At 37.2% G+C, this 26,567-nt stretch overlaps 1 protein-coding gene across 7 annotated transcripts in view; it reads right to left on the bottom strand.

The window, feature by feature from the left end:
* The window catches only part of CNKSR2 (connector enhancer of kinase suppressor of Ras 2), a 206,390-nt gene that overhangs the window by 115,735 nt on the left and 64,088 nt on the right, over positions 1-26,567 (bottom strand). For 6 of the 7 annotated variants that reach the window (XM_014879721.2, XM_088160266.1, XM_088160265.1 and 3 more), the window contains exons 5-7: positions 16,563-16,604; positions 7,423-7,542; positions 850-909 (exon numbers count right to left, since the gene is read on the bottom strand). In XM_014879721.2, coding sequence (XP_014735207.1) covers positions 850-909; positions 7,423-7,542; positions 16,563-16,604 — 222 coding nt within the window. The remainder of the gene's footprint in view (positions 1-849; positions 910-7,422; positions 7,543-16,562; positions 16,605-26,567) is intronic. The other variant, XM_088160267.1, reaches the window with a different exon arrangement.

Below are 26,567 nucleotides of genomic sequence, written 5' to 3'. Positions count from 1 at the left end.
TAAATGTCATGTAGGTAGTTTGGCACTTCCCACAGGATGACACGGTAGCATGATAAAACAAACATTTCTGACAGCTTCATTTTAAGAAAATGCCATCAAAATCTTTGAAAGGAATTGCCTAAACCATTATGGAACAGTTCAGTGTTGTTTAGTGATTGTTCCACATTAATTGAAGACTGTGGATAGAAGTCTTTTCCTCCAAAATTATAATTTTTCTCAACTCCTAACAGACAGCCAGTTCCCTAAATATAGTGTACAAGGGAAGGAGGTTGTATTTCAAAGGCTTTTGAAAAGTAGTCTGTTATGTTTTATTGCTCTTTAATGCCTTCAGTGAGAATTAGTACACTGGTAATAAGTGTTCCTTTCCATAGGCATTACTCAGAAGTTCATGCAGAAATACATAGTTATTTGTCAATGTGAAGGGATGTCCATTTCCATGCACTCATTTATTAAAAAATGAAGCTTGATAGATGGAAAATACAAAAGCTGTTTGTCTAATACTGCAGCAAACTTCAGCATTAACAGCCTAAATATAATATAGACATTTATCTTTTATTCACAGAGCAAAGTAACTCCAAGACAGCTGCTTCCTGTCTTGATCAACTACAGCATTTTAGTCTTGCAAGACCAAATCAAGACTGATTCTCTTGGTCCTAACTGTGAACAACTCTTTCAATTCTGAGGTAAACAAGCACAAGCATCTCTGCTGTCCAACATGCCATTGGTCCTTAACAGCCAACCAGCACAAGTTTGCAAGCAAAATGTAGTTTATAGCAAAGGGAAAGCATTAACCACAGGTAAGGTCAGAAAGGCTTCCAGGCCTGAACATACAGTATTAACAATACTTACATTTTCTGTTGTTCCAGTAATTACATGAAGACCATCATATGTTGACTTAATGTACATACCCTAAGAAAAAGACATCATGGGAAAGAATTTTTAAAGTGTTTCACAAACCATCACCATCCAAACAAAACTTGCATATCTCTTAAAGAATCTCTTTTCTTTTTGCTTTCTTTAAGATTTGTGGACTTTAATGCATGCCATGAGGAATTTGTCTCTGCATAAGAAAGTGCTTTTTTATATACTTCAAGAACAGTCCAAATCATTTTGGCCCTAATTAGCAATAGAAAACTAAAATGTTTACTATGGTTATGTCCATAAATACTCCTCAGGTTTTTTAATACACTACTTCAGCTACAAATAGAACAATGCCTTACCAAAAGCCCCAGAATTACAAATTGCCTTAGTGTGATCAATATGTCCATTTTGCTTTGAAAACTACATTGAGTTTTAAAAGATCCGGAGTCTTCAGTAGGCAATGCTGCAAACAAAACTTTCAAACTGCTAACTAGTGCTTGAAATTGTGCCTGCTAAATGGCTCTAAGACCTTCTCATAGCCTCGCTCATCCCAATGAACACTTCAGCTATCAATGAAGAAAAATTCAACATCAACTTTTTTAGCTACTCTGCTTCTTTCAAATAACTATGAAAAAGGAGGGATAGCTTATGCAACAGACAGGAGTTCCTGCATGGGTAGTCCAAGACAGTGTCTCCAATATGTCTTTTCACCAACCCTTAATTCAAACATTTTAACAGCATCCACTACAACACTGAGAGAAGGAAAATGAGAGATAACTGGCATATACTGAGCATTCAACAATTTCTGAGCAATCTCCTTTCCCTCAACCACTTCACAGAAAGCAGGTAAATATTCAGCACTTTAGTAAACATCCTCTCCATAACCTATTTTTTGTCTTTTTAATCAGAGTGCCACAGAGAAGTCTGTTCCTAGCTGGGGAGCCCAATACACTCACTGGTGAGTAAGTATGGCAAAAAGGCAAAGAAGATATATCGAGTTGGACTAATCTAAGCTAGGACCAGACATGTTTTTGGTAGCAGATATGAGGAAGTACACCTAAATTAAGAAACTGGATAATATCCCCAGTAAAACAAGCCAGGAACTTCCTGAATTTCTCTGGATAGGGGCTCAAAAGTGAACTCCTATTTTCACAGTGTTAATCGCATCAAAACCCCTTACCATGTTCAGCTGCCACAGCTAGAAGGCAAAAAACCCAGAACCTACTTATTACTACATGGTCAGAAACCCCCTGACATCATCCTTCAACTTCCACCTCCTCTATGTACCTTCAGAAATTTGTCCATTCATTGGCTCCATCACACCGCTTTTGCTTAACTCAAATACAGAATGGCTTTTTCATACATTTATCCTCACAACACCCCTGTGAGGTAGGGAAACACTAATAATATACACACATCTTAACACTAATATACAGGTATCTTACAGAAAGCATAATGAGCCACACAAGAGGCTGAGATATGTTGGTATCTGTTCCTTGGTACACACACCTACCCTCAAACCACCTCTAATCAGGGCCTCAATTCCTCTCAGGATCCCCATCTAAGTCACTGGGACACACCCTGCAACATTGCAAGAGCTAAAATCACAGTGACCATGGCGACAGGAACTTTGAGTCAGGTCCCCAAAGAGAGCAATTTCTGAAGAAAGCCACATCTTTATTTTTATTCACAGTGAGTTACTGCTTTCAACCTTAAACACCAGGGTGAAAGCCGAGGGAAAGTCTCACACTTAATGGTTACACGGTGTTCAGTTTTGTGCAAAGCATTGTTCCAAAGGATAGGAAGTTCATCCAAGTGTGCCACCATTCCAGAGGACAATTCACATCCAATCTAGTCTTTTCGATAAATTTAAAAGACTTCAGAAATGCGAAAGAGGACAAAGAACTTTTGCAGAATGTTCTTCAAAGGCTAGGGTCAAGATTTTGCACACGTTAGGAAAGAGAGTGAAGAAGGAAGCTGAAAAATATCCACCCTAGATTGTATTTATTCCACATGTGCAAAATTAATAAATGTTATATTAGTCCCATGTCACATTAATTTTACAAGAGAGAACATAATTATTGATATAAAGCAGCTTTTAAATGAAGAGAGGTAACATTTTGTAACACAAAAATGAGCCCCTTTCGCCCATGTTTCTCCCCTCCTTGTTTTATGTGAAAAATATACAGGAAATGCTACAGAGAAGAGAAGATTTCTGGCTTACAATTGTTTGATCTGGAATGGAAATAAGAATATCACAGATATTTACAAATTTTCTCCTCTCTGCCTCCTTGTGGCTGCACAATATCAATAGCACTTTTAGCAATCAAGAATACAGAGGAGATCAGTGTGTGCTCTGTCCATTTGCACTGAAATAAATTGGTAGATACAGTCTTATGTATTCAAAGATAAGTCCCTAAGAATTTATAAGAATCAGTTACACCAGATAAAAGGAAAGATAATTCAGTTTATATGACTAAAATAACCATAAGATAACCAACCTAGTAATCAGAAATAAATGTATGCCTAGATTAAAAAATGAGTAAATCATGCTTAATTACATGAGAGATTGTCCTGATCAGTTATGGGTAGAGCTCTAATTTCAAAACAATCATTACAATTTATCTTGGTGATTAAGTCAAGGGGTAGAAAAGAGACCTTTTGTGCTTTTTTCTTTTTTCTCCCCTTTGTTTTTGTTTATTTTTCTTTTCAAAAATTAAAACAGAATGTGATATATTTCTAACATATGTTATATGTATATTAAAATATAACATATTTCTCGATATTTTATGCAATGCTGGATGGAAGAGGAAAGATATTAATTTTGTTTCATCAAACATGTAACCGAATTTTTACTTCCACTCCATTTTCATGGAACCCTCCAAAGTTGCACATGCTCCTTTAACCCCAAATAGCTCTTAGAATGCTGTTCATAACTCTTTCCCAGCTCTTCCAGTATTTCAAACTAACAAATTCAGGAGAAATATCAGGAATAGTAGTACATTGGAATCCAAGCAGCACACTTTAATCAGCTGCCACACCTTGCTGTATCCATGACTTGTACTTCATGAGCAATTTTTTACATGACAAGCTTCTTTTGTGTTTGCTTCAGCAGGCAAAAAGGAACCCGAACAATCACTCTCATGTTCTGATGAGTTTACCTTTGCATTTCTGAGCCCTTGAAATCATATCACAGTCACTTACCTGACTAGGATTAAAATGATTCATATGAACAGGAAACAACTGAAATTCAAGATTAACCTTTGCTACAGTTCTCTGATAGTCTGTTCTATATTAAAAATAAAGTGAAAAGTGACTGTTGCAGAAAAACTACCCAAGAAGAGCTTGGTTTTCTGCTTTTTGTGTAAGTACACTCACTGCTTACAGTCAAGCAGCAACATTTTTAACTCTGTTTCATGGTAAAACATACTACACCTAACCTAGCTGTATATCAGTAATGTAAAAATATACAAAATTATATTCTGCTTACTGATACAGACGAAACAACTTGCAAGTCCTCAAAAAAAAAAAAAAAAAAAAAAAAGGAAAGGATTACACATGGAAGCATGTTGGTGTGTTGGTGATTGCAAAGTTGACCACATTAATCCATTTGAAGGCTTTTTAAATAACTTTCTACCATGACATGTCTTTTCACCCTTACTGCACAGCCACTGCAAGCTGTATCTCTTCCCCCAGCAGCACTCACTGGAGAACACATGAATGCAGCTAGTCATAAGAGACAAGAATAGAGGGAAAATAAAAAAGGAAAAAAAACCAAACAACAAAACCAATACCAAATCCCACTCATAACACTGCTTTACCCAGTACACAAGAGGTTCTCCTCATCACACCCTAACAGCATTTTCAGTTTGACAGGTTTAGTTGCTTGAAAGGTTACTTAGTCATAGGTGTTAACTAGTTTTAATATCTGTAAGACACGGTAACACGTTTACTTGTTTCTTCTGCATTCAGGTATTAGTCTGAAAATTTACATTTACCTCTGACAATACTTACGTTTCTACACAAAAAGACCAAACACAGCGAAGGAACCATTTGTGCTGATTAAAATATCCTGATCATGCCAATCTTCTTTAAGTTGTAAAAGCTTCAAGCATTTTCTTAATTCCATCATATATTTACCATTAATTTAGGGAAACAGCATTGTTTTCCAACCTTTTAAATTCCTTCTCATCGCCATTCCTTTTTCTTTTCCAGATTTCCTTTCGCTTCTTAGCTATTGAATTTGAGATAGTAGATATTCTGTTTATGATAGGTGACAAAAGTCTTCACAGTTAGCAGCCATGCTTGTCTTTTTTCTTCTGCCTGAAGTACTTCGATTTTTATAGAGCATTTTATTTAGTCATTGGTAAAGCCAGCACAGAACTGTCACGTGGGTCAAAAATCTACAGCAAAGTTGACAATAAACCATTTTTCCACCTCCATCATTGCACAAATCCTGGAAGAAGGTCCAGAAATGACTGAGCTTCAGATTTATCCCAGCGTTTCTGATGTGCAGAGAATATTCTCTGAGCTCCACCATCAATTCTTAAACTGCCACCCTTCAGCACTCAGTGTGTGCTGATGTGCATTCACTGTGTTTTAATTCAAAGGCATTATTCATTTAAAAAGCAAACAAACAAAAGCCCAAGAACCCAAAAGCATATGAAGCACCAAGAACCACATGACAAAGGGGATCTGTTGGCAGGACTGGTGCTGTTACAAAGTGAAGGGGATGATTTTCACTCTCCCAGCACGAATCCCCCATCCTTGGTGCCTGCTCTGGAGAGCTCACAATCTAGAGGAGATGGCACAATGCCCAGGGAACACAATAGTGGCACGCAGGCAAGGATGAGGGAAAAAAACCCATGACTGTGTCAAAATGGCATTGTATCCTTCTAAGGTTTGTATACTGAATGGTTGCTATTTTACCTTTTTCAAAAAATACGTATTTTTATGACAATGACATCAAGACCCTGCTAAATTGGTTCACAAATACATAAAAAGAAAAAACCCTGCCTTGAAGAGCTTCCAGTTTAAACAGACAAGACAGACAGAGGGTGTAAAACAGAGACACAGAGAGGGAAAGAGATTCTCTCATCAGCTACCCAGCAGGAGCAGACCTATGAAACACATTCTTATTCACAAAAGTACCATTCAACATTTCTCAGTGCCTGAGAGGTCATACAAACCATACAAAGACTTAAATGAAGGGGAAAAAAACAACCAAAAAAAACCAATCACAAGACAGAAAGAAAAAAAATTCAAGTTCAGATAAAAATGGACAGCACTCATAAAAAGATGATCAAGAGAAAGAGGAAGAAGATTTTCTCATTACAATAGGAGAAAGGGTTTCAAAAGGTTGACTGCAGTGAGGTGGTGGAAGAGTTAAAATTTCAGGGGAAAAGGAGGAAAAGAAAGGGAGGAGAGAATCCATGAGAAGCTGAAATCCTGAAGGACAAGTTTAAAATGGATTCAGAGATAAAAAAGAAAGCCAGAAGAGGAAGGGAAAACAAACTGCAGACTAAAACAAAGGATGGGGCCATATTTACTCATCCAAGTGTTTAGGGTTTTTCTTGTATTTTAATTGCAGTTTTCCAAAGAATGGAGGATTAATTTAGTGTACAATTGCTCTAAATAACTTGGCATACTAACTTTGCCAAGAAAAACAAAACAACTGAAAACCCAGCAACAACCAACCTGCAAACCAAAATATTCTCCAAAACTACAACATCCAGACAATTTCAAAAACCTTCTGCAAAGAGTACAGCAGTCCTCCTTCAAGACTATTCAAGAATATGGAATGAGAATTAAGCTTGGGCAGAAGTTGCAAAAGCTATTTCTTCAGACAAAAAATATTTAACTGTATTCTGAACACCTTCTTTTCTACCTCCAAAAATTATGAGAACAGATATTATTAATGAGGTAAAGGCACACATCTGGAATTATTACCAGTGTTGGTTTTTTCCATGCAGCGGGTGTTGGATACTTGAGTAAACAAGAGATCAGTGGTCAGCTCTTGAACAACAAACACAGGATGGCTGCATTAAGAGCTTTTACAAGCACCTGATTAAGAATGCAGACTTATTGCAGTAAAATTCAATGAGTTACTTATTAGCAATGCTGTGAAGCCCTGGAATAACTTAAAAAATAGCTTTATATCCCCAAGATACTATGAAACATTTTCCAGAATCTGACAGGTTTTGTGCAGAAGCCCACGCAAACTTCTTGGTTGAGTTGATCTTAGTAATTTAAGTCCCTTCAGACTTCAAGATCCTAGAACAATCTGAACCATTTTTCAGAAGCTGATATAAATGGCAAGAACTTCTTACTCATTTCTCCCTGTTCACTGAACTCTGCATACTTCAGTCAGCTTTACAAAATACTTTCCTGTTGGCCCAGCTGCATGAGAAACCACACTAGCACGAGGAATCAAACTGTTCTCAAACTTTAAAACAGAAAAGGCAAAAATGTCCTATTCATTTTCATATATACAACTAATTTTAAAAAAACCAAAACTTTCTCATCCTGGATGATGGGTTTGATTAACTGCGTACTTCTTACCAGCCCTTCACTTGGCTTGATGTTTGTAAGCTGGATCACTTCAAGATGGGCAGACTGGGAAACCAGTGGATCAGAAGAGAGTGAGATAATGTGATCACAGACGCCAGAGAGAGTTTTACACTAGGAAAGAAAAAAGAAAAGAAAATGTCACAATAAGCATACCATTGCTAACTATTCAAATGTCAATATACAGTTTAAATCACCATGTTTTTCAAGTACATACAAGGCAGAAGGGGAAAGGCCTCAGGCAGAAATACAATACAAAATAAATACAATACAAAATACATTATCTGTGATGACCCCGAATTAATAGCACCAGACCAGGGAAAGAACAGGAGGCAAACGCTTTTGTATCTGAGCAGAGACAAAGAGGGGCTCCCATGCCCTCTGAGGGATAGGTGCCCTGCTCAGGCACACAGGCAATGGATGCTGAGCTCCAACTACCATCCTGCCCACATCTTTTGCAAAGACAGCAAGTGCCTCAAAGCCCATTAATTCCCACTGAATGTGCAGCTGTTCAGCACAGATGAAAATCAGGCTCTTAATGATGACAGGTAACTCCCATTAACTCTGAAGTTGATTCTATACTAATAAAACATGGTAATTGTCTTTGGACTGCGTTTCTCATGTTCTACAGCTGCCAAACATGATTTACTCTTGCAGACAGGACCATTAAAATAAATCACCACGTCACAATGGGATAAGTCTTAAACCAGTTATTGTTGGCAGCCTCTGCAGCAAGACAGAAAAAAATTCTGAAGAGGCTGAGACTGTGAAATTGGTACTGTTTTATCTCCTGATCTCTCACCCCCTGAACAAACTCTTCTCAGAAGCAGGAAAGCTGTGAGGCTTTCCTATCATTCTCTGTAAGAAAGTGATTTTTGAGAGTTTCAGTGTTTTCCAGGAAGTCCCCTGTCAGGAACTTTAAATGATTTCTCCATTCAGGTTTCCCACGCATCTTCTGTCAGCAAATTCAGGGATTAGGACATTCTTCTGGTCCCAAAACTGTGGGCATCTCCAAAAGCAATTAAGAACCAGATTAACTGCTCTGAAATTCAAAAGATGAAAGCTAACCAGTCTTCTCAAATAACTGAAACACAACTGCACACAACTGTTGCACCAATCAATCTTCCAAGACTCCAAAGTGTAATTCTTACAGTGAAAAAATCTGCAACAATAGTATGGTAAAATAATGCAAATCTGGATATAACCTCCTGCCAAATCACCATTATAATTCCAAATGGCAAACTAGAATTCTCTTATGTAAAAAGGAAAATTTTTCAGAAGTCATTCAAAACAAGAAAGAAAATAAAACCCACAAAAAAACCCCAAAAAACAAAACAAACAAAAAACTCCCAAAATCTACAAACAACCACAAAAAAACCAAACCCAACCAATGACATCTTAATCCTGTTACAGACCAATACACTTTTCTCCTCTTTAAAGTATTTACAAACAGTTTTAAGTTTAGGTTTGTATATAGATCACTTATTTTACTGAGCAATAGTTTCAGGGTGAATAAGCAAACTGGAATCAAATGGAAAATATAACGAAGTTTATATTACCAACATGACCTTCTTCCAGAAATAATACCACCTTCAAGCACAGACATATACATCACTCTTCTACTTTTTCATTATGCAGAATCATTACTGAACAAAGGACACCAAGAAATATATAAAATTATCTTAAGAACTGTTTGTGCTTTACCTGAAGTACAAAAAAGTGAAAAAGAGAACTTTATTGAAATTTAAGCTTCTTTAATGCCTTTTGGACCCATGAAAATTGCTTTGAGCTGACATTTTTAAAAGATAAAATTATGTAACATTACTTAATAAAAATGAAAGCTTAGATTTCTGTTTATTTATGACTTTAAATACAGTGTTGGCATGTTACTTCTGTTTCTGTCTTGGAACTGTACTGACAGTAATTGAAAAATTGCTTAAAAAATCCAGCATTCAGCCATTTGTGCAAAGTGAAGAGACATACATTATAAATTATTCTCTGATGATGAAAATAGTTTTTCATACCTCTTTAGCCTTGTATTCATCCACCTATTCTTCCTATTAATCTCCTCTAAAACCTCTAAATGTATGGGATTCTTAGCAATTTCAGAGAAACTCCTCTTTATAGCGAATTAATTTTTTTCTCCAATTTTCAACTGTTGCAGCGCAGAGAGGTGCCAAAACACACTGAAAAGCAGTGTTCCTACCACCTAAGACAAGGTATGACATTTCACAGATGTGCCTCCTCATTAAAAACACGTTCCCAGCTGCTTTGACAGGTGATGGGGAAAGGAGAATTCGGGCAAGTCCAGCTTGGCACGGAGCAGAAGCCTAAGCTGAGATGCACTGAGCAGCCCCCTGGAGCTCTGCCTCTCATGAGAGGGGTACAGACAGTCTGTACAGTAACACCCATGGGGATCAGCATTCCACTACAGTTACACTGGCTGCAATCCTAAAACAAGGTGCTGTGAATATGCCCCAAGAGAAGCTCTGGGAATACTGGGTGGCAAAATCACCAAGTTCCTAGGATAAAAAATCTGCAATATGCTTCAATATATTTCTAAAAGACTACTGTCTTTGGAGTCTCACAACTTTCTTAGATATTCCCACTGCAGTCCAACAGCACAATATCCCCATAAACTATTACACATTTAATATTCCTTGGTTAAAGAGTTGAGCTGCAATTAGGACCAGGTATCATTTGGCTTATGTTAAAGACAAATTTTCATGAACTCTGAACTTGTCCAGAGAGAGCCAGGACAGCAGGAGCAGACATTTACACAGCAGATATTCTCTGCCCACTGCAAAGGGAGGGTACACAGACCTCACTGGAAACATGTCCACAGGCTGACTCAGGGAAAATAATGCATTTTTCCTTGCCTTTACTCTCAGGAATACCTCATTCACAGTTTGCATTGATAATCAGCATAAATCAGCGTACAAATGAATCAGTCTGCTCACCAGGAGCATGTTTCCTCCCCATGAGGCATCCGTATGGAAAAAGACCTTGAACCTACTCAATGGATCAGGGCCCTCCAAGGAAAAGATGTTGCCACATGGCAGAGCACTCAAACATTGCACTTCTACTCATTTTGTTCCTAACAATTTATGAACACATTATTTCTCAGCAGAATTATTCAGGACCATCTGTATCGCAGACATGTTGTTTAGTTCCACTTAAATGAGATGGCAGTCACCTTTTCTCTCAAATAGTCACTACCTTTGGAAGCTTTGTAAAACTACACTTCTGGTTATGAAAACATTGTTAACGAGATCAGGATCCTTTATCCTTTGTAAGTGTTGACTGCCTGCTGCAATGCAGTATTTGTTACAGTAAGACACGCAGGAAGCTGAGGATCCAATTGCTCCCACAAAAAATCAGCAGGCATTAAAAATCCTCAGCCTTTTTCAAGCTGCACTCAGCTCCCAGTGTGCAAGGTATCTGCACACAGGGAAAAGATTTGTCCAAGCCAAAAAAAAAGCAAGTTACAAAAGATTAACTGAGAGAAACCAACAGATAATTACATTTTCTCCTTTTGTCACATGGTCCCTGTTCTCACTATAAGCCTTAAAGCAATGATTTCAGTTCTTTTTTGCAGTAACTCATCACTGCACTTCAGTAATAAATTCTCCTCTCTATTCAAGTGACACACTTATAATTGCAGATTGAAGCTACACCACAGTCTTTATGTGCAAAGCTGAATGATTCAAAGGAGAACAAAAAATATCACCACACAGCACCTCGTTGTTTGGTAGGAATTCAAAGGGAAACATTATGTTTCTCTCAGTAGGTAACTTCTTTATGCCTTAGAGCATGAAGAATGACAAATAATACTTAGTTTCTACCTGTATTTTTGGACTGTAAGGTACCAATTTCTAACAGCTTTTCCACAATTGCTCCTTCTTTCAGCCAGGGGATGGGGACCTAAAGGTGACTGAATTAAATTTGCATCTGTTCTGATTCTCTGTGGCTACTTCAGTTTGTGCTGGGAAAACGTCTGTGTTCTGCATCAAAGTATCCATGGACACAGCTTCAGGGGCCTTTCCTCAACCTGTCCATCCATTGCCTGTTCCACTCAGGCAGCTCTAAGGTCACCAAGCATTTCTGGCCAAGCAAACAGACATACGTTTGTCCCTGTCTTTCATTTTATCCAGGCTAGTGACCAAGTTTAAAATCTATCTGCTAAGTATTTGCAATACTGAAACACTCTGGCTTAAACATATTCCGAGCACTGAGGGCAAGAAAAGCACCAGCCTCCCTCATCAGCCCCCTCTCCTATGGCCTTTGAGTGAGGAATAGGATACCAGTAAGACACGTGGACTTTCAAGACCAACAGTAAGAAAAAGTGTCCAGATAATGTTAAGCTTAGTCTGTTAGTCTAGCTAGTTACAGCTGTCCAAGATGAATGAAGTCTAATTAATTAAGCCAAATCAAATAATTATGAACCATTCAATTTTATTCCAAAAAATTGTTATATTGCACAGAACATATCAGTAACTCCACCAGTCCTAAAACCAAGCAGGCCTGAACATGTACTGGTGCATATATGAAGTTTAAACAGTGAACTAACTATATCTCTGCTTTTGGCTTTGCTGCAAAAAGAAGCTCCTGTTAAACTGAAGTTCGTTCAGTTCAATTTACAAGGTATAGACTCTTGAAAGGCAGAAGGTGGTTACTTTTTCTCTTTTTTTAAAGATTATAAAAATGATACCTTTGACAATGTATTTTTAGTCCATTATACTTCTGTAACAAATATTCAAATATAGTGGGCAGGAGCAAATTATCCTCACTGTGGTTTCAACAAAGCTCTTGGAAAAAGAGAACATTCTGATCCATTGCTTGTTTTCTCTTTTTCAACTTAGCAAACTATTTTAAATTTACATAGCTCATTTGCTCTTGAAAAAACTTCTGAATATTGGCTTCCCTCTGCAGTTCACTTTCTACAGTTTTCCAACTCAAAAAAATTGTATTTGCTGTACACAGGAAATGCAGCTTAATTTTTTAACAGTGAAACTCTTTAAGAAAATAGTCTTTTTTTTCTTACAGAATTAAACTGAAAAAGTTAAAAGAAAAACTATTAAATTTTTTCATTAAAACCTATTATTAATCTGACTGAAACCTGGCTTCTACTTTCTATAATTAGTTCTTCTAGCTTTAATACTCTACTGCTTCACAAGGATTAATCTGAACTGGGTCTTTCCATCAAATGCAGCCTTGAACAGCTGGATGGAATCAATGAATTATTCTTCAAGTATTTTAAAGTTCCAGTCAGAATTTTGCAACGATTAACATATAATTCCCCAAATAAGCAGATATAAACTGATAGCCTTTTAAGTTGAGCAGTTTTCCAAATACTTTATCATCTCAAGTTAAATCAATATAAAGATTCTAAATATGAACAAGCAAGAGCATACTAATTTTTAATTTTGAAGCCAGCACCACACCTGTGGCTTATCCTTTCCTATTTAGGCCCCATATATTACTAAACCTGTTCTTCTGAAATTAGTACTTTCTACTGCTATCTACTTCTGTTGGTATTATTTTCTAGTGCCAATTCCTATCTGTTTATATCAAGAAATTATTATTAGTATTATTTAACTATTTATTTATTTATTACATTGCTTACTTAGCAAAAGCTACCCTGGAAAAACCATACTGAGAAATGAAGCAGCAAAAATATGAAACATTTCTCTTTATTCATGAATATTTCAGAATTTTAATGAGCAAAACCCAACACATTATTTATGTGTGCTTCTTATTCCACAGAAACGAAGTGTTTCTATGAATGAAGTCAGAGAAAAAAACTCCAAAACTTTAAGAAATGTAGGTGTCTTTAAGTCAGTTTTTTCAACACTCCTATAGTTCTAGGACAAAAAATTATAGAAAAGAAATTTTTTCCCCAGACACAGTTTGAAACTCCATTTAGAAGAAATAAACAAGTTCAAGTAGGTAATTTCATCTTAAAACTTCATAATTTTTCAATCAGACCTTTTTCCCTTAGATACATTTTATGTGTTTACTTGAATAACACAGATTAGTTTACTGCCTAACCTAATACCACAAGTGACAATCAAAATGCTTTTTTAAAGCATTTGAAACTCAAATGGCTTGGAGCAAACAAAAATACTTCTTCCTTGAATATAAACTGAAGCTACAGAATTCTGTCTCCACAAAATACCATTTCTTAAAACGAAAATCCTGAAAAGCTAAGAGGTGAATATATTAACTGACATTGAAACATGCTATCTGTGGACAAGGTGATTCAGCAATCTCCACATGTACACCTACACTATCACTTCTGAAGGAAAGAGGGCAATCATTTGCTTTTCAAAAAAAATTAGTGCTGTTAGAATATGAGCACATGAACTACTTTTTGTCCTTACCTAATTAAAGCAAACCAGTCAGTAATTTATTTGAGGATCTTGCCTACTTCAGTGTGCTTTAGAGGAAGCCACTCAGTGATGGGTAAACTCTGGATGTTTCCTTGTATGCATTTCACCAGTGGAAGGATGGTCTCACATCCCCACTGTGCCCACACATCCTCTCGCTCCCTGATTTGGCATAAAGCAGGCTCACTCCAGGGGAAACAGGGCAGCATCCCCACAGGAGATCTGTGCTTACAGAGCTCCAGCCCTTGAACCACAGCATGAGTCAAAAAAAATCCCTTCTTTGTTCCATGGACAATGGAGATGTTCAACCCAGAACACAAAAATCTACTATTTTGATCCAATGTTTGCTCATAAGGTGGCAAATATCTTGGTGTCCTGACAAGTACAGGTACATAATTGTCCTTTAAGTTATATATTTTTTTCCATTTCTGTAGCTCTAGTTCTATATTTCTTATGTAAGAAAAATCTCTTAAAATTTGACTTCAAATCTTTGGTAAAAACAATACCTTGCAATAAGGATTTCCTTATGCTAATTGCATGAAATTCTAATTGATCGTTAGTCATTTCTTTTCACTTTTTTGAGAAACTTGTTTCCTTGTGTCATGAAGAGAAAGTGGTACATGAAATTACATGGGATGTGCCCACAGGTTTGAATTCAACTTCTTGTCTAAGTCAGCTCACCAAACACAGCTCTATGTTTGTATCTGATCACTCGAAGGCAGCTGGTTGGGATGCTGGTTAAACATCACTTCAGATGGGAAATAGACTCTGAAAATGGACTTGGAATAGTGTGATCTTGAAATTTTAAACGAGAGGATTTATTTTCTCTCCTACAATATCAGTGCACATGTCCTCTCAACCTTTCCTAGTTCTCCCAGTATTTCTTATTCAAAGTTCCTGCTACGCCTTTCCCACAATTTACTGCAATTCTTTTTGAATCAGAGAACCTTATTTTTACCGTTGGATTGCTCTCTTCAGACTGTCTAATGGGCTAAACCCACAACACCTTTTTCTGTCTTCCAAGAATAAGGGCTAGAGGGAAATGTGTCTGCTTCCAATTCCAATGCTATCATCAACCTTTCAACCTGCACTTGGAAAAAACTATCTTTCAAACTGAAAACATGATCTCAAATGCCATCATTTAATCATTTAGTCACAGATTTACCTCTTTCACCAATTGCTTTTAGGTCAACCTTTTCCCCATAAAATCCCATTGATCAGGTGATATGCAACATAGTCAGAAATGATCCAAGTTACATGCAATATACAGTCATGTTTAATCCATGTAGGACCATTTTTAACCCAGGGCTTCACTAAGACATTCAATGCTCTGTTCATGCTCATGTTTCCTTTCAGGTTTGAGCAGTGATCACAGAAGGTACACTTATACCTATGCCCACCTGTGACCACAGTGAAGTTACTGCAGACTACATAAATAAACCTGCAAGAGTCTGAATGATGTAAGATAACTTTTGAAACTTGTCTCGATTTTGTGCACACATGTATTTAAAATTAATCCCTCTCAGTTTCTCCAAAATTATCTGTTGATGACTGTATAAAGTGATGCTTCCTCAGTTCTAAACTCTGGCAGCTTCCTTTACAATCCTTTCTGCCAATTTGTAAAAGATATATAGTGTATACAGAAGATTTCAGAATTCTCAGCTCTTACAGAAACAAGCATGCTTTGAAAAACAGGCTATATACACAGATTTCAAACCCATAGCACTTCGACTTTTGCCAAGATTATGTAATAAAATACTTTATTACTTAAACACTTGCAGAGGTTGACCTAGCATAGATGACGATGTCAGCCTCACTAAATTTGCTAATTCTTTATGTCTCACACTTGAAAAAATGTCAGTAAAACTTAAAAATACAAGGAGACTTTTTATTCCACATCACTGTGAAACCAAAGCATCAAAAGCTTACAGAATTCAGCCTGCCAAGCATTTCACACAGGTACACTATAAATAAAATAAATAACAAAAATAATTATTTCAACATTTACAGGGAAGCTCACCTAAAGAAATGCAGTATTTTCTGGCTTAAGCTCTGGTAATAAGATCGGTAAGATATCAAAACCTACCTGAATGTGAGATAAATTAATTAATTACTCACTATTAAAGAGATTAGCTTCACTTCTAAATTTTAGAAACAAGCTGTGGGTTAACTAAACCTCAGCCAGAACATGAAACACAATTTAATACCTAAAACTTGGGTGCAGCTCTCAGACAAGGCTTACTCCAGCTTTTGACTCTCTATGCAACAGCCTTTCAAACTCACCATGTTTTCTGATGCCCTGATAACTTTCATCTGCTATATTTACCATAAATAGCACTAAAAATTCTTGGAAGAGACTACTGTATTCATTCTGAAAAGGAAACATTGCATTAATTTTCCTATCTTTAGGCTATCTCTAGGTTCCTGTAAGGAATAAAGCTGTATAAATTGAGCTATATCACTAACAGACACATAAATTATTTCACAGAAGCCTAGCAACCATCTCTCTCTCAAAAACCATCCCTCTTCTAATCATGGTTTGCAAATAACAAATGGGCCTCAGCCAGACAAACACAATCCCCTTTAAAGCTCCTGACCTACTCACAAATAGTTCCATAAATTCACTCAGTTATACCTAGTCTAGTTAGTTATCTACTGGCAGAGCATACAAAAAGCACAAAACGCACAGCTCTAAAATTCTATGTGGTCCATACAAACTTTTTTGGAAATCCAAATAGTACTCACCACATGAAGAATTTTGTTCTCTGTTTCATATACTGTGCAATCCTGAAAAAGTAAAACAGAAAAAGCAGGTTAAATTGGTCCAATCATTTTTCCTTCCTTGACTTATCCTTAAAAGGATTGAACTGAAGTCTTTAGGAAGAAATAAAGTATTTCAAAGACTTAGACAGAATGAAAAGTGTGAAACTACCTCTGAAAGGAAAGGAAATATTGATAAATGTTTATATCTATTCTCTAGTTCTAGTAGTTTCCTTCCTTGATACAGACAACACTCTCCACTTGGCATGCTTTTGGCACATGCCAGTTAGTCACATGTCTACCACACAAGTGCCTTCCACCAGGCATCCCTGATGGAAGAATGCCATTAGCAGCAGAATGCCCTGCTTCCAATGGCAACACTGGAAAACAGAGATATCAGAACAGTATTCAGTGACCCAGATGAACAACTCTTGCTGAGCTGATGTGACATTTCTGCACACTGCTGAAGAAGGGAAGGAAACCCTTGGTGGAGGGGGAAGAGGAGGTGATTGTAACACACTCCTGAACAGGAGGGAGGAGGAACAGGGCATCCAAAGCTCACAGGAACCGTGAGCACACACAGCCTGCTGGGACTGCTCTACACTGCCATTACCCCATGCAGCATGGGAGGCAGCCTCCATAAGCAAGACCAACACATGGGAGGCTGGGACTGCAGAAGGTTTTCTGACAGAATCTCAATGGATATAAGGAAATGGAATTACCGAGTCAGAGAGCACATGAAATGCAACAAATATTGGTGAAAGAACCACTCTTAAGTTCATTCAGGTGCTGAAACTTTGCAGTCATTAGTGCAAGCTCTGTTTAGAATAGATGCTTTATATCCACATGAAAGATGTGACTAAGTTTTCATGTTCAAAGTGTCATTTTAAAATCGATTTATCCTGCTAGAAAACCTATTTTTTTATATGCAACTGTTTAAAAAAAAAAAACCAAAACAAACTTTTAATCCATGAAACACTTCAAGTGTTACTCAGGCAAGAGAAGTCAATGTGTTCTTAAGCTTTATATAAACCACCTATGCAGAAGTAGCATGTTGATCAGGAAGCATTTCCCTAATAACAGCTGTTGGCATTCAGGAAACATTTGCCAGTAAGCACAGCCGGAAAGAAAATGTAACACATTTAATTATATGCAGACATCAATGAAGTATTTGCAATCTTAGTAGCAAAACACACATTTCATTGTTATATGTGGGAGGGCATGTAACATTTTCAATCTGGATACATCTATTTTCTGCATGGTTACTTATGAATCATTTTGCAAAAATAGCAGGAAGAGATTGCAACATTTATATTAAAGAAAAAAAGTGCTCTTAAGAAGACAATTTCATTGGTAATAGAATTTACTATAGGTTTAAACACTCAGTTTAAAGAGGATACTGTTTGAGAAGTCTCACTACTAAGGGAGGAAAGCTTCTGGATTTTCTAATGCTGTTTGGGTTTATTACAAACAAGAAAGCAGTGAATAACAGAGAAATGCTGCTAAATCCTTGAATTGAAACTCCCCCACAATCATGAAGGAAGCTAAAGAAATATGCATTCTTCTGACAAACCACAACTATATATAAAAAATTAAAATATTTCTGAATCCAAAAAAGATAGTAAAACAAGTGGAAAACTTCTCAGGCATCCAGTCTATGAATAGATTCACCCTAAATTTTCCTCCTCAATATACAATTCCCTACAAATTGGGTAAAGGAATCGCTAAACAAGTTCATCACATAGCAACAGCAAATTGTTGATATTACATCTTCACATTTAGGCAAGAGAAAAATTAACAGTTCAGTAAATCATAAAAGACAGAAAGACTGGAAGACAGCAGATGCAACACTTAAGTAAAAAAAACCAAAACAATTCCAAAATATACTTTTTCTATACATGAATGGCATCCAATTCAAGCATGAACTCTGGGAAGCGTGCAGGAATGTCAAGAACTATGATGGCAACCCAGAGCAGCCCTGAAGTCTGTGACTCAAAGAAGCCCAGTTAAAGGTCACCAAGCTGATCCTTGCAGCCATCCCTAGAGATGAGGGCTGAGACTGCTTCTGAACGACCCCAGCAGCAAAAGCCAATGCCACTTTCTGTCATAGGGAACAGTTTGTTTCCCCTTTGCTGCCTTGTTCTTTATGCAGCAAGGACTGAAGATCACTGTGCCCACCCTCCACAAACACCCCGTGCATGGAATGGTAAGGCTTACTGCTTATTACTGGGACCTTTACCATTTACATTTATTGCTTTTTCATACCCATTTCTTTTCACCTAAAAGAGCTTAAAGCACTTGAGAACTATAAAAAGTCTCTAACTAGGCAATTAGAAATAAATTTTTATTCTTAGTAGCATACCACCCACACCTGGAGAATGTATTTTTCTTCCATACAAGCCTATATCTTACTCTTGAAAGATTTTCTTTAATATCTGTTTAACTAGGGTATCAAAACATTGCAATTAAGGTAAGAAAAAGATCATATGCATGTTTAACACCAACTTTTTTTCTACTTTGGAAAAGCAAGAACACACACAAAAATCTGCAACCAAACTTTACTCCTACACAAGCTAAAAATTTGCTATTCACTTAGTTAAACCAATACAGTGATTATCCATGAACTGAAATACACAGTTACAGCAAGGAGGAGATCTATTACTTCTACCTGTTTATTCCCTGAACTTTGCACATATATTCACTGCCATACTATAAGTAAAGCTAGGCTATGTGATCTTCTAACCAACCAAACAGAACTTCAGCTGAAACACTGTAAGGTTATCTTCTAATTGTGGATTATTTTCTAAAACATTAATGACACACATTGCTAATAAAGCAGCAAAAGTTGTGTTAATTTACATTTCCTGCAGATGCAGTCAAATACTGGCCATTAGTAGTCTAAGGGAAACAAATGTCCAGGTATTCACAAGAAAAAGAAGAGAAATAAAAGGGAAATGCAATGGAACAACTTTATGACTAGTATCAGATCTTCATGGTCACTCCTTCCAGCTCTGCCTCATGCACAAAAATGGCAAAAGAGACCTTTGTCATCTAAGCTGGAACTAGCTAAAATCCTATAAAAGAGAAATAAGAGCTCCAAAACTGTAAGAAAATAAAAAAGCAATAAGGAAGGAAGACAAGAGCAGCAAGAACAAACCACACAAATCAGGGAGAGGGTTCTTCTGCATTTGCAGTCTCTGTATAATTTCAAAACCTAATTTTAAGACTAGCAAGACAATACACTGAGAGGTACTGCTTACTTATTCCAGGAATTCTAACCTTCATAACCAAAACTTCACATGGTCTCTACAAAAACAATTTTAAGTTCTATCTGCAGAGATCCTACCATAATGTCATAAGGAATAATCGCTAAGGACATTGAAAGTAAACCCACTGAATCAGACAGCACTGACTGGTGACAACACTGCAAAATGTACACATCTCACCCACCCCACACCAGACATTGCTGGAACAAATCAGACATGCGACCACATATATAAAATACAAATAACTGTGGACTTTTTTTTGTTTTTAAAAGCAGTGTTTATGATTCTTTATTTTTCCTTTTCTTTTTTTAAGTATTATCACCTTCTTTTTAAACATTTGTCTTGGTATCTCACATAAGTGGACAATGGGATCAGCTAATTACACTCGTACTTTTCTTATTCTCGGTTTTCTTTGCACACACATTGACTAAGTTCCAACTCAACTCAAAATGTGAAGAACTGAAATACAGACAGCCTGTCAACTCACCCTACTGCTCCCAAGTCCCACAGATAATAAATGTTCATGCAGTTCTCCAGTACTGTAACTGTGGGCTAAATATTCTGCAGAAAACTTTTCTATTTTTGCATCCATATGATCTAGTTTACAAGTCCAATTTGGCAAATTATCTACTGCAATTACCTGTCAAACATCTCTCAGGATACTTGCAGTCTATAATCTTAAAGCTTTCCATCATTATTACCACTACTACAACTATTATGATTATTCATGGCTTTGCCATGTATTCCAGGCAGCTGATGCACTGCACTTGTCTTGGCAGTCTTAAGTTCCTGTCAACTCCATAAATGCCAAATAAAATTATGCTAGTTCAGAAAATGAAATATATACATGGAAATAGTTAATGGATACAAAAAGGGAGAAATGTGGAAATACATGCATTAAATCTTTCACTAGTATTTCAGCATTTCTAGTAATCCTTAGATCAGAGTACCCAAGAGATGGCATGGACTCCTTTCATTGTATTTTCTTGTTCAGCAGAATGCCTTAGTTGCTCAGGTATATGCAGTCATCATAATTTATTTTTTCCTATAAGGCAAGGCAAATTCCTAGGCAAAACTGATAGAGAAGCAGACTATATGATTTTCAGGAACAACCAAATGTCACAATTGTCAGGTAACATACTAACCCAAAAATTTCCTTTGTAAATTCATATGATTATAGCATTGCCTAAAAAAGCAGTCTGTGTGATCAATTCAACTGGAGGAACTTGTGAAGAGCAAGAGCTTGCCATGAAATCATTAATTCTCTGAGTGGCTTTTATGATGCTTGTGGTGCACCTTCTTCACTTATTTCTTCATTTATTTTTCTCCGCAGTCCAGCTGACTTTACAGGAAGCAAATATGCATGTATATGTTTGTGAGTATTGCACTGTTTTTTCCAATATGTTGCAGATAAAAATGTAAGTAATTGTGTTAGGAACACTATTTTAAAAGTAGTAGTAAAATTACCTGGAAAATGAATGAGAAATCCCACTCATCTTCCATGTCTAGTTTTAAGAGGGCTAGATTTTACATACGGCTTAAAAACATGTCTGATAGAATTGTTGTCACCATTGTTTTTCAAGTAATAGAAAATATTCTAAGCTATGCAACTCCAGTTTTCTATTTGTAGCAAAAATTATGAATTACATGATTGCTTACAAGAGGGTTCAGATTCTCATGAATTGCCAAATCTTTGGCATAAAACTCTCTTGAGCAATGTAGCCATTGGCTGGAATTAAGCCAAACCATCCTTTAAATCCCTGTGCTTCCCAAATTGATTAAAACTGTAACTGAATACTTTAATAGCAGTATAAGTCAAATGGATGATCTGTTGGTCTTGCTACTTAGCAACAATAAAAAAATAATTAACTTGAGAATGCCCAGATCATAACTTCCAGCCCCTTCAGTCTCAAAACAAGTTGTTCTTGCTTCAAGGCATGTGTTCAAGTGTCACTGGGTCTAGGGACTTTATGCCATTGGCTCTAGAAGGGCTCATTTGGTTTGAATTCTGCCCAATTCAGCTATACCGAGAGAGCCACAAGATTGAGGTTTGATGGAGTCATCACTGAAGGTTCTCACAGAAGATGAGAAATAATGATGACAAAGTCTAAAGCTTGGCCAACACATGAAAGTGGCAAAAGTTTTATAACTTTTAGTGTACTTTCATTCATTATTATTCTTTATCACTTTTCTCAGACACTAGTACATAGTGGTACATCGTTTCCAAACAGGTACAAGGGTGAGATAGGTTGAACTCATTTATCCTTTCTCTAATTAGAAAATACATGGATACAATAATATAGTTGATGGCAGGAATAAACAGTGATAGCTTTGCAACAGTAGACTTCAATGATACCCTAGAATGGCTTGGGCTGGAAGGGACCTTGAAGACCATCTAGTTCCTATACCACTGCCATGAGCAGGGATGCCACCCACTAGAACAGGTTGCTCAGGGCCCCATTCAGCCTGGCTTGAACACTGCCAGGAATGGGGCATCCACAGCTTCTCTGAACAACCTGTGCCAGTGCCACTCTCACACTAAAAAATTTCTTCCCAATATCTAATCTAAAACTTCCCTCGTTCAGTTTAAAGCCATTCCCCCTTGTCATGTCACTAAATGCCCTTGTGAAAAGTCCCTCTGCAGCTCCTTTGTAGCCCCCTTTAGGCACTGGAAGGCTGCTTTTAAGGTGTCCCTGGAGTATTCTCTTCTCCAGGCTGAACAACCCCAACTCACTTGGCCTGTCTTCACAGCAGAGGCACTCCAGCCCTCTGATCATCTGTGATGTCCTCTGGAGTCCTTCCAACAGATCCACATCCTTCTTACACAGGGGCCCCAGAGCTGGATGCAGCACTGCAGGTGGGGTCTCACAAGAATGGAGTAGAGTGGAGTAATCACCTCCCCCGAGCTGCTTTTGAAGCAGCCCTAGATATGGCTGGTTATGACAAAATGCTGTGTTCTGAAGTGCATGATGATTAGAAAACTGATGGATACTATAGAACCCTGCTTAGACTGTGATTTACAGGTATGTCTGGGTAATTACTGAAATAACAGAATACATACTGGCAGATATACAGCTCTCAACGCCCTCCTCCAACCCCCCTTAAAAAGTACAAGGAACAAAAAAACTTAAATGCCCCAAAAGCCACAGAAGCTGGTAAGCAGGTACATTCTCCTCTGGCAACATGCTAAGAAATAAGAGCATGACACAGTCAGTGGTTTCCTGATGTGCTTTACCACATCTTGTATTTTAAAAGGTCTAGCAGGTCTTTGGATACAAAAGGAATGGGCCTTGGGGACAATGAAAATTACAAATGTTTGGAACAGAGAGAGGGGGAAAGGAAATACCTTTCTTCTGTCTCTTACCTAACTAAAATGCAATAGAAAGCTCCTCTAAGCTATAGAACACCCAGTGCTTGCTGAGGCAACTTTGGCTGCTGTCACACAAAATTAATTTTTAAAATAAAACTGACACTGTTAAAATCTACACTGTATTTCTAAGTAACCATCCCAAAATATGCCATGTCCATGACTTACTTTCCACTGGACTGCTCAAAAAGTCTCCCATTATGGCTGTTTCAACTGTGACAGTCCCAGGGAGCTCTATCCTCAACTCTCCCCTTTTCTGCAACCTCTTCCCTATTGCTCAGCAGCCTCCTAAAATCATGCTGCTTTAATTATAATCTCTGTGCGGATGAGTCACAGATCTCTCAGCCCTTCTGTTCACATTCGCAGCTCAGAATCTCCTTCTGGATATTTGCCACCAGCCCTAACACAGGATGCTGAAGAGCTGAAATCACGTTTCTTCCCAAACACTCCCTGTTCCCCCTTTCTTTCCCTATCTCTGTCAACAGCTCCACCACCTCATGTCCCACCAGGCTCACAACCTGGGTGCCATTTTCAACTCCTCTTCGCTTCCCACACAAATCCTGTCGATTTTATTCCCACTGCCGTTCAGAAATATTTGCTTTCTTTCTCACTTATGCTACAGTTATTCAATTCCTGCAGTTTCTTGACACTGGGTCTATAGCATCCTCATTCTACTGTAATGAATTCCCTTCCCCTCCACACTGAAGCCAGAACTCATCTGAACCTGCAGAACCCACTCGCTCCTCGCCCATTGAAACATGAGTAAGAACTGAGAGAGGTGGGAGAAAGCAGAATGGTGAGCAGGCATCATAGTGAGAGAAGGAAAAAATCTCTACTGGGAAAATACAATGCAAGCTACTAAATAAATGCTACAAAAAAGGACATTTCTTATGCAACCTACACACATGCTTCTAGAAGTCTAGAGCCTTTCCCTGAAAATGCAATAAACCTGCAGTACTTTAAGTTCATAACCCTTGTGTACAAACTAATAGCAATTACCCAGATTACTGAGTATAAAGAATTGCTTTAATTTTATTTAAACAATCTGTGTGGAGTGGCACCTATCACCATAGTAACAGAATACTTTATGTAGAAATTTAATACAACTTACATAAATCACCCACAGACCAAGGAACTACTGGGAAAAATTGCTTGCTGGATTATGAGAGATGCAATAGGTACACTAAGCTCTTTTATTCTATCTTTCCAAAGTAATTTTCCATTTCCAATTATTTTTCCCTTCTGTAAAAGACATCATGTTGCTTTCCTTGGGGATCTGGTCACATATTAATTCTTACTTTGCATGTAGAGAGTTACACTTCTTCCTTGTTTCTAAAGTGAGCCAGTACACCATTCGGTCAGAAACCAGAGCCAGTATTTCAGCACCAACTAAAATCACTGATACTTGCTCATATATCCTGCAGAATCCAAGTGCTTACATGGTCTAAGTCAAATTTCAGCTGCTCAGACGATTTCTCTACTTGGTGACACTCTCAGCGGGCAAAAAAAAATCCACTGAAACTATCAACAGATAAGAGACGGGAATTGAAGAAAAAATCGTCCATCCAAAGGAAAAAAAAAAAAAAGTCAAAACACTCCCCACACCTCTATATAAGCCTCATTCATTCACAACTATATTATTATTGGCATGCAAAATAGAGCTTGTAGCACAATGTATTGTCCAGTTTTTAAGTTTTCAGTATCACTTCCAAGACAATTTAGATGTAATAACTTCTTAATTTTCCTCTGCTTTTCCTCTACTACTGTCATGGTAAATAATTAAAATACAACTGTAGCAAAATATGTCATCTTTTATATTTGCCTAGGTGGTTATTTTGCCAATAGAAAAAATTAAATTAACCAAAAAAAGTTAATATTTAGATAGACAGCATTCCAGACTCAGCTACAACTTTGATGTTTCATATTGAATCATCTGAAATGTATGTATTTGTAATGGATTTAAGCAAACAAAACACACACATATTCCTGAAGTAAGACAGACACTACACTAATTTATGCTTAAGGCTCTTATTAGCTGCTTAGCAACACATGGGAACTCTCACTGCACTGAACTGGAATCACTGCACTGAACTGGAATCACTGCACTGAACTGGAATCTTGCTTCACTGTACCTGGTTGCAGAGACTGCCCTGCCTCTGGGAAGGGAGATCAGTTTCCAAAGTAAAAGAACTGCAGTCTCAGACTTCACATCTATTGATATGACCAACACAATACATCATCATTAATGATGAAGTCTACCATTTATAAAGAATTACACAGTAAGTGTGGCATATCCTCTGTGTGTTTCTATTCAGATAAAGACTGTGATGCCACTCAGTGTGCATGGACACAATGCCCACATCAGTCTAATAAAAAAAGCTTTTGTTTAAAGGAAACATGAGATACAAAACCACATTTTCTCTCCTGTCTACACTTCATTCCAGTTTTCACCAACTTTCTGCTACTTTCTGCACATGGTTCCATAGTCCCTGACTCCTTCACTGTCACCTTGACTCACTCAAGCTCCATTTCTTGGAAAAATTCAACAGCAGCACTAGTTTACCAACATATGTCCTGTCAAATAGAATACTCTTTTTTCACAAATTATTCTGCTTTGTGTTTCACTTTTCCCGTGTTCAGAGACTGTCAATCATTAATCTGGAAGAAAAGCAAGCAAACAAAAAAAAAGCCTCGAAATAAGAAAACAAGCTATAACCAACTCATTTTTGCTCTCTGGTCACTAATTTTTTTACATACTAAGCACCTTGAGTATTTTGGTGGTTTTTGGTTTTGGTTTCTTTTTTCTCCTTCCATCCCCTAGGAAAAGAAATTACTTTCTCTGAGAATGGAAAAGAAAACAAATTCACCTTTACAGAGTGGCAGCTTCATAAGCAACTTTGAAAATGTCACATCACAGACATATACACAGCATATATACAGCAGTACACAATTTCAGGAAGAAAACCCCATACCTCTTTACAGCACCTATCTCAATGACAACTAATGAGTCATCAAATTAATTCTAGTAGAGGTTCATGCCAATAGACTATTATTGACATTTTAATCTTTCAGCTATTCCATGCCTAATTCCATTTCAAAAAGCACTTCAAAATTTACATGAAAAGAGAATATATATATATATATATATATATATATATATACACACATAAGAAAGCCATTTCAAGGGAAAAAATACTGTATAATCAAATACCAGAAACAAACTACCAGAATCAGAAAAAGGCATCAATGTAAAGTACCTTAGGTTCTTTTTACATTACATTAAATTACAGCTGAAATTTTCCATAAAGGCATGCTTTAAGACAAATAAGCTACTCTACTATGAAAAAGAGAAAAACA

Source organism: Sturnus vulgaris, chromosome 2 (genome assembly GCF_052056855.1).
Source record: "Sturnus vulgaris isolate bStuVul1 chromosome 2, bStuVul1.hap1, whole genome shotgun sequence".
Taxonomy (NCBI): domain Eukaryota; kingdom Metazoa; phylum Chordata; class Aves; order Passeriformes; family Sturnidae; genus Sturnus; species Sturnus vulgaris.
This window is presented reverse-complemented; position numbering and strand designations above follow the sequence as displayed.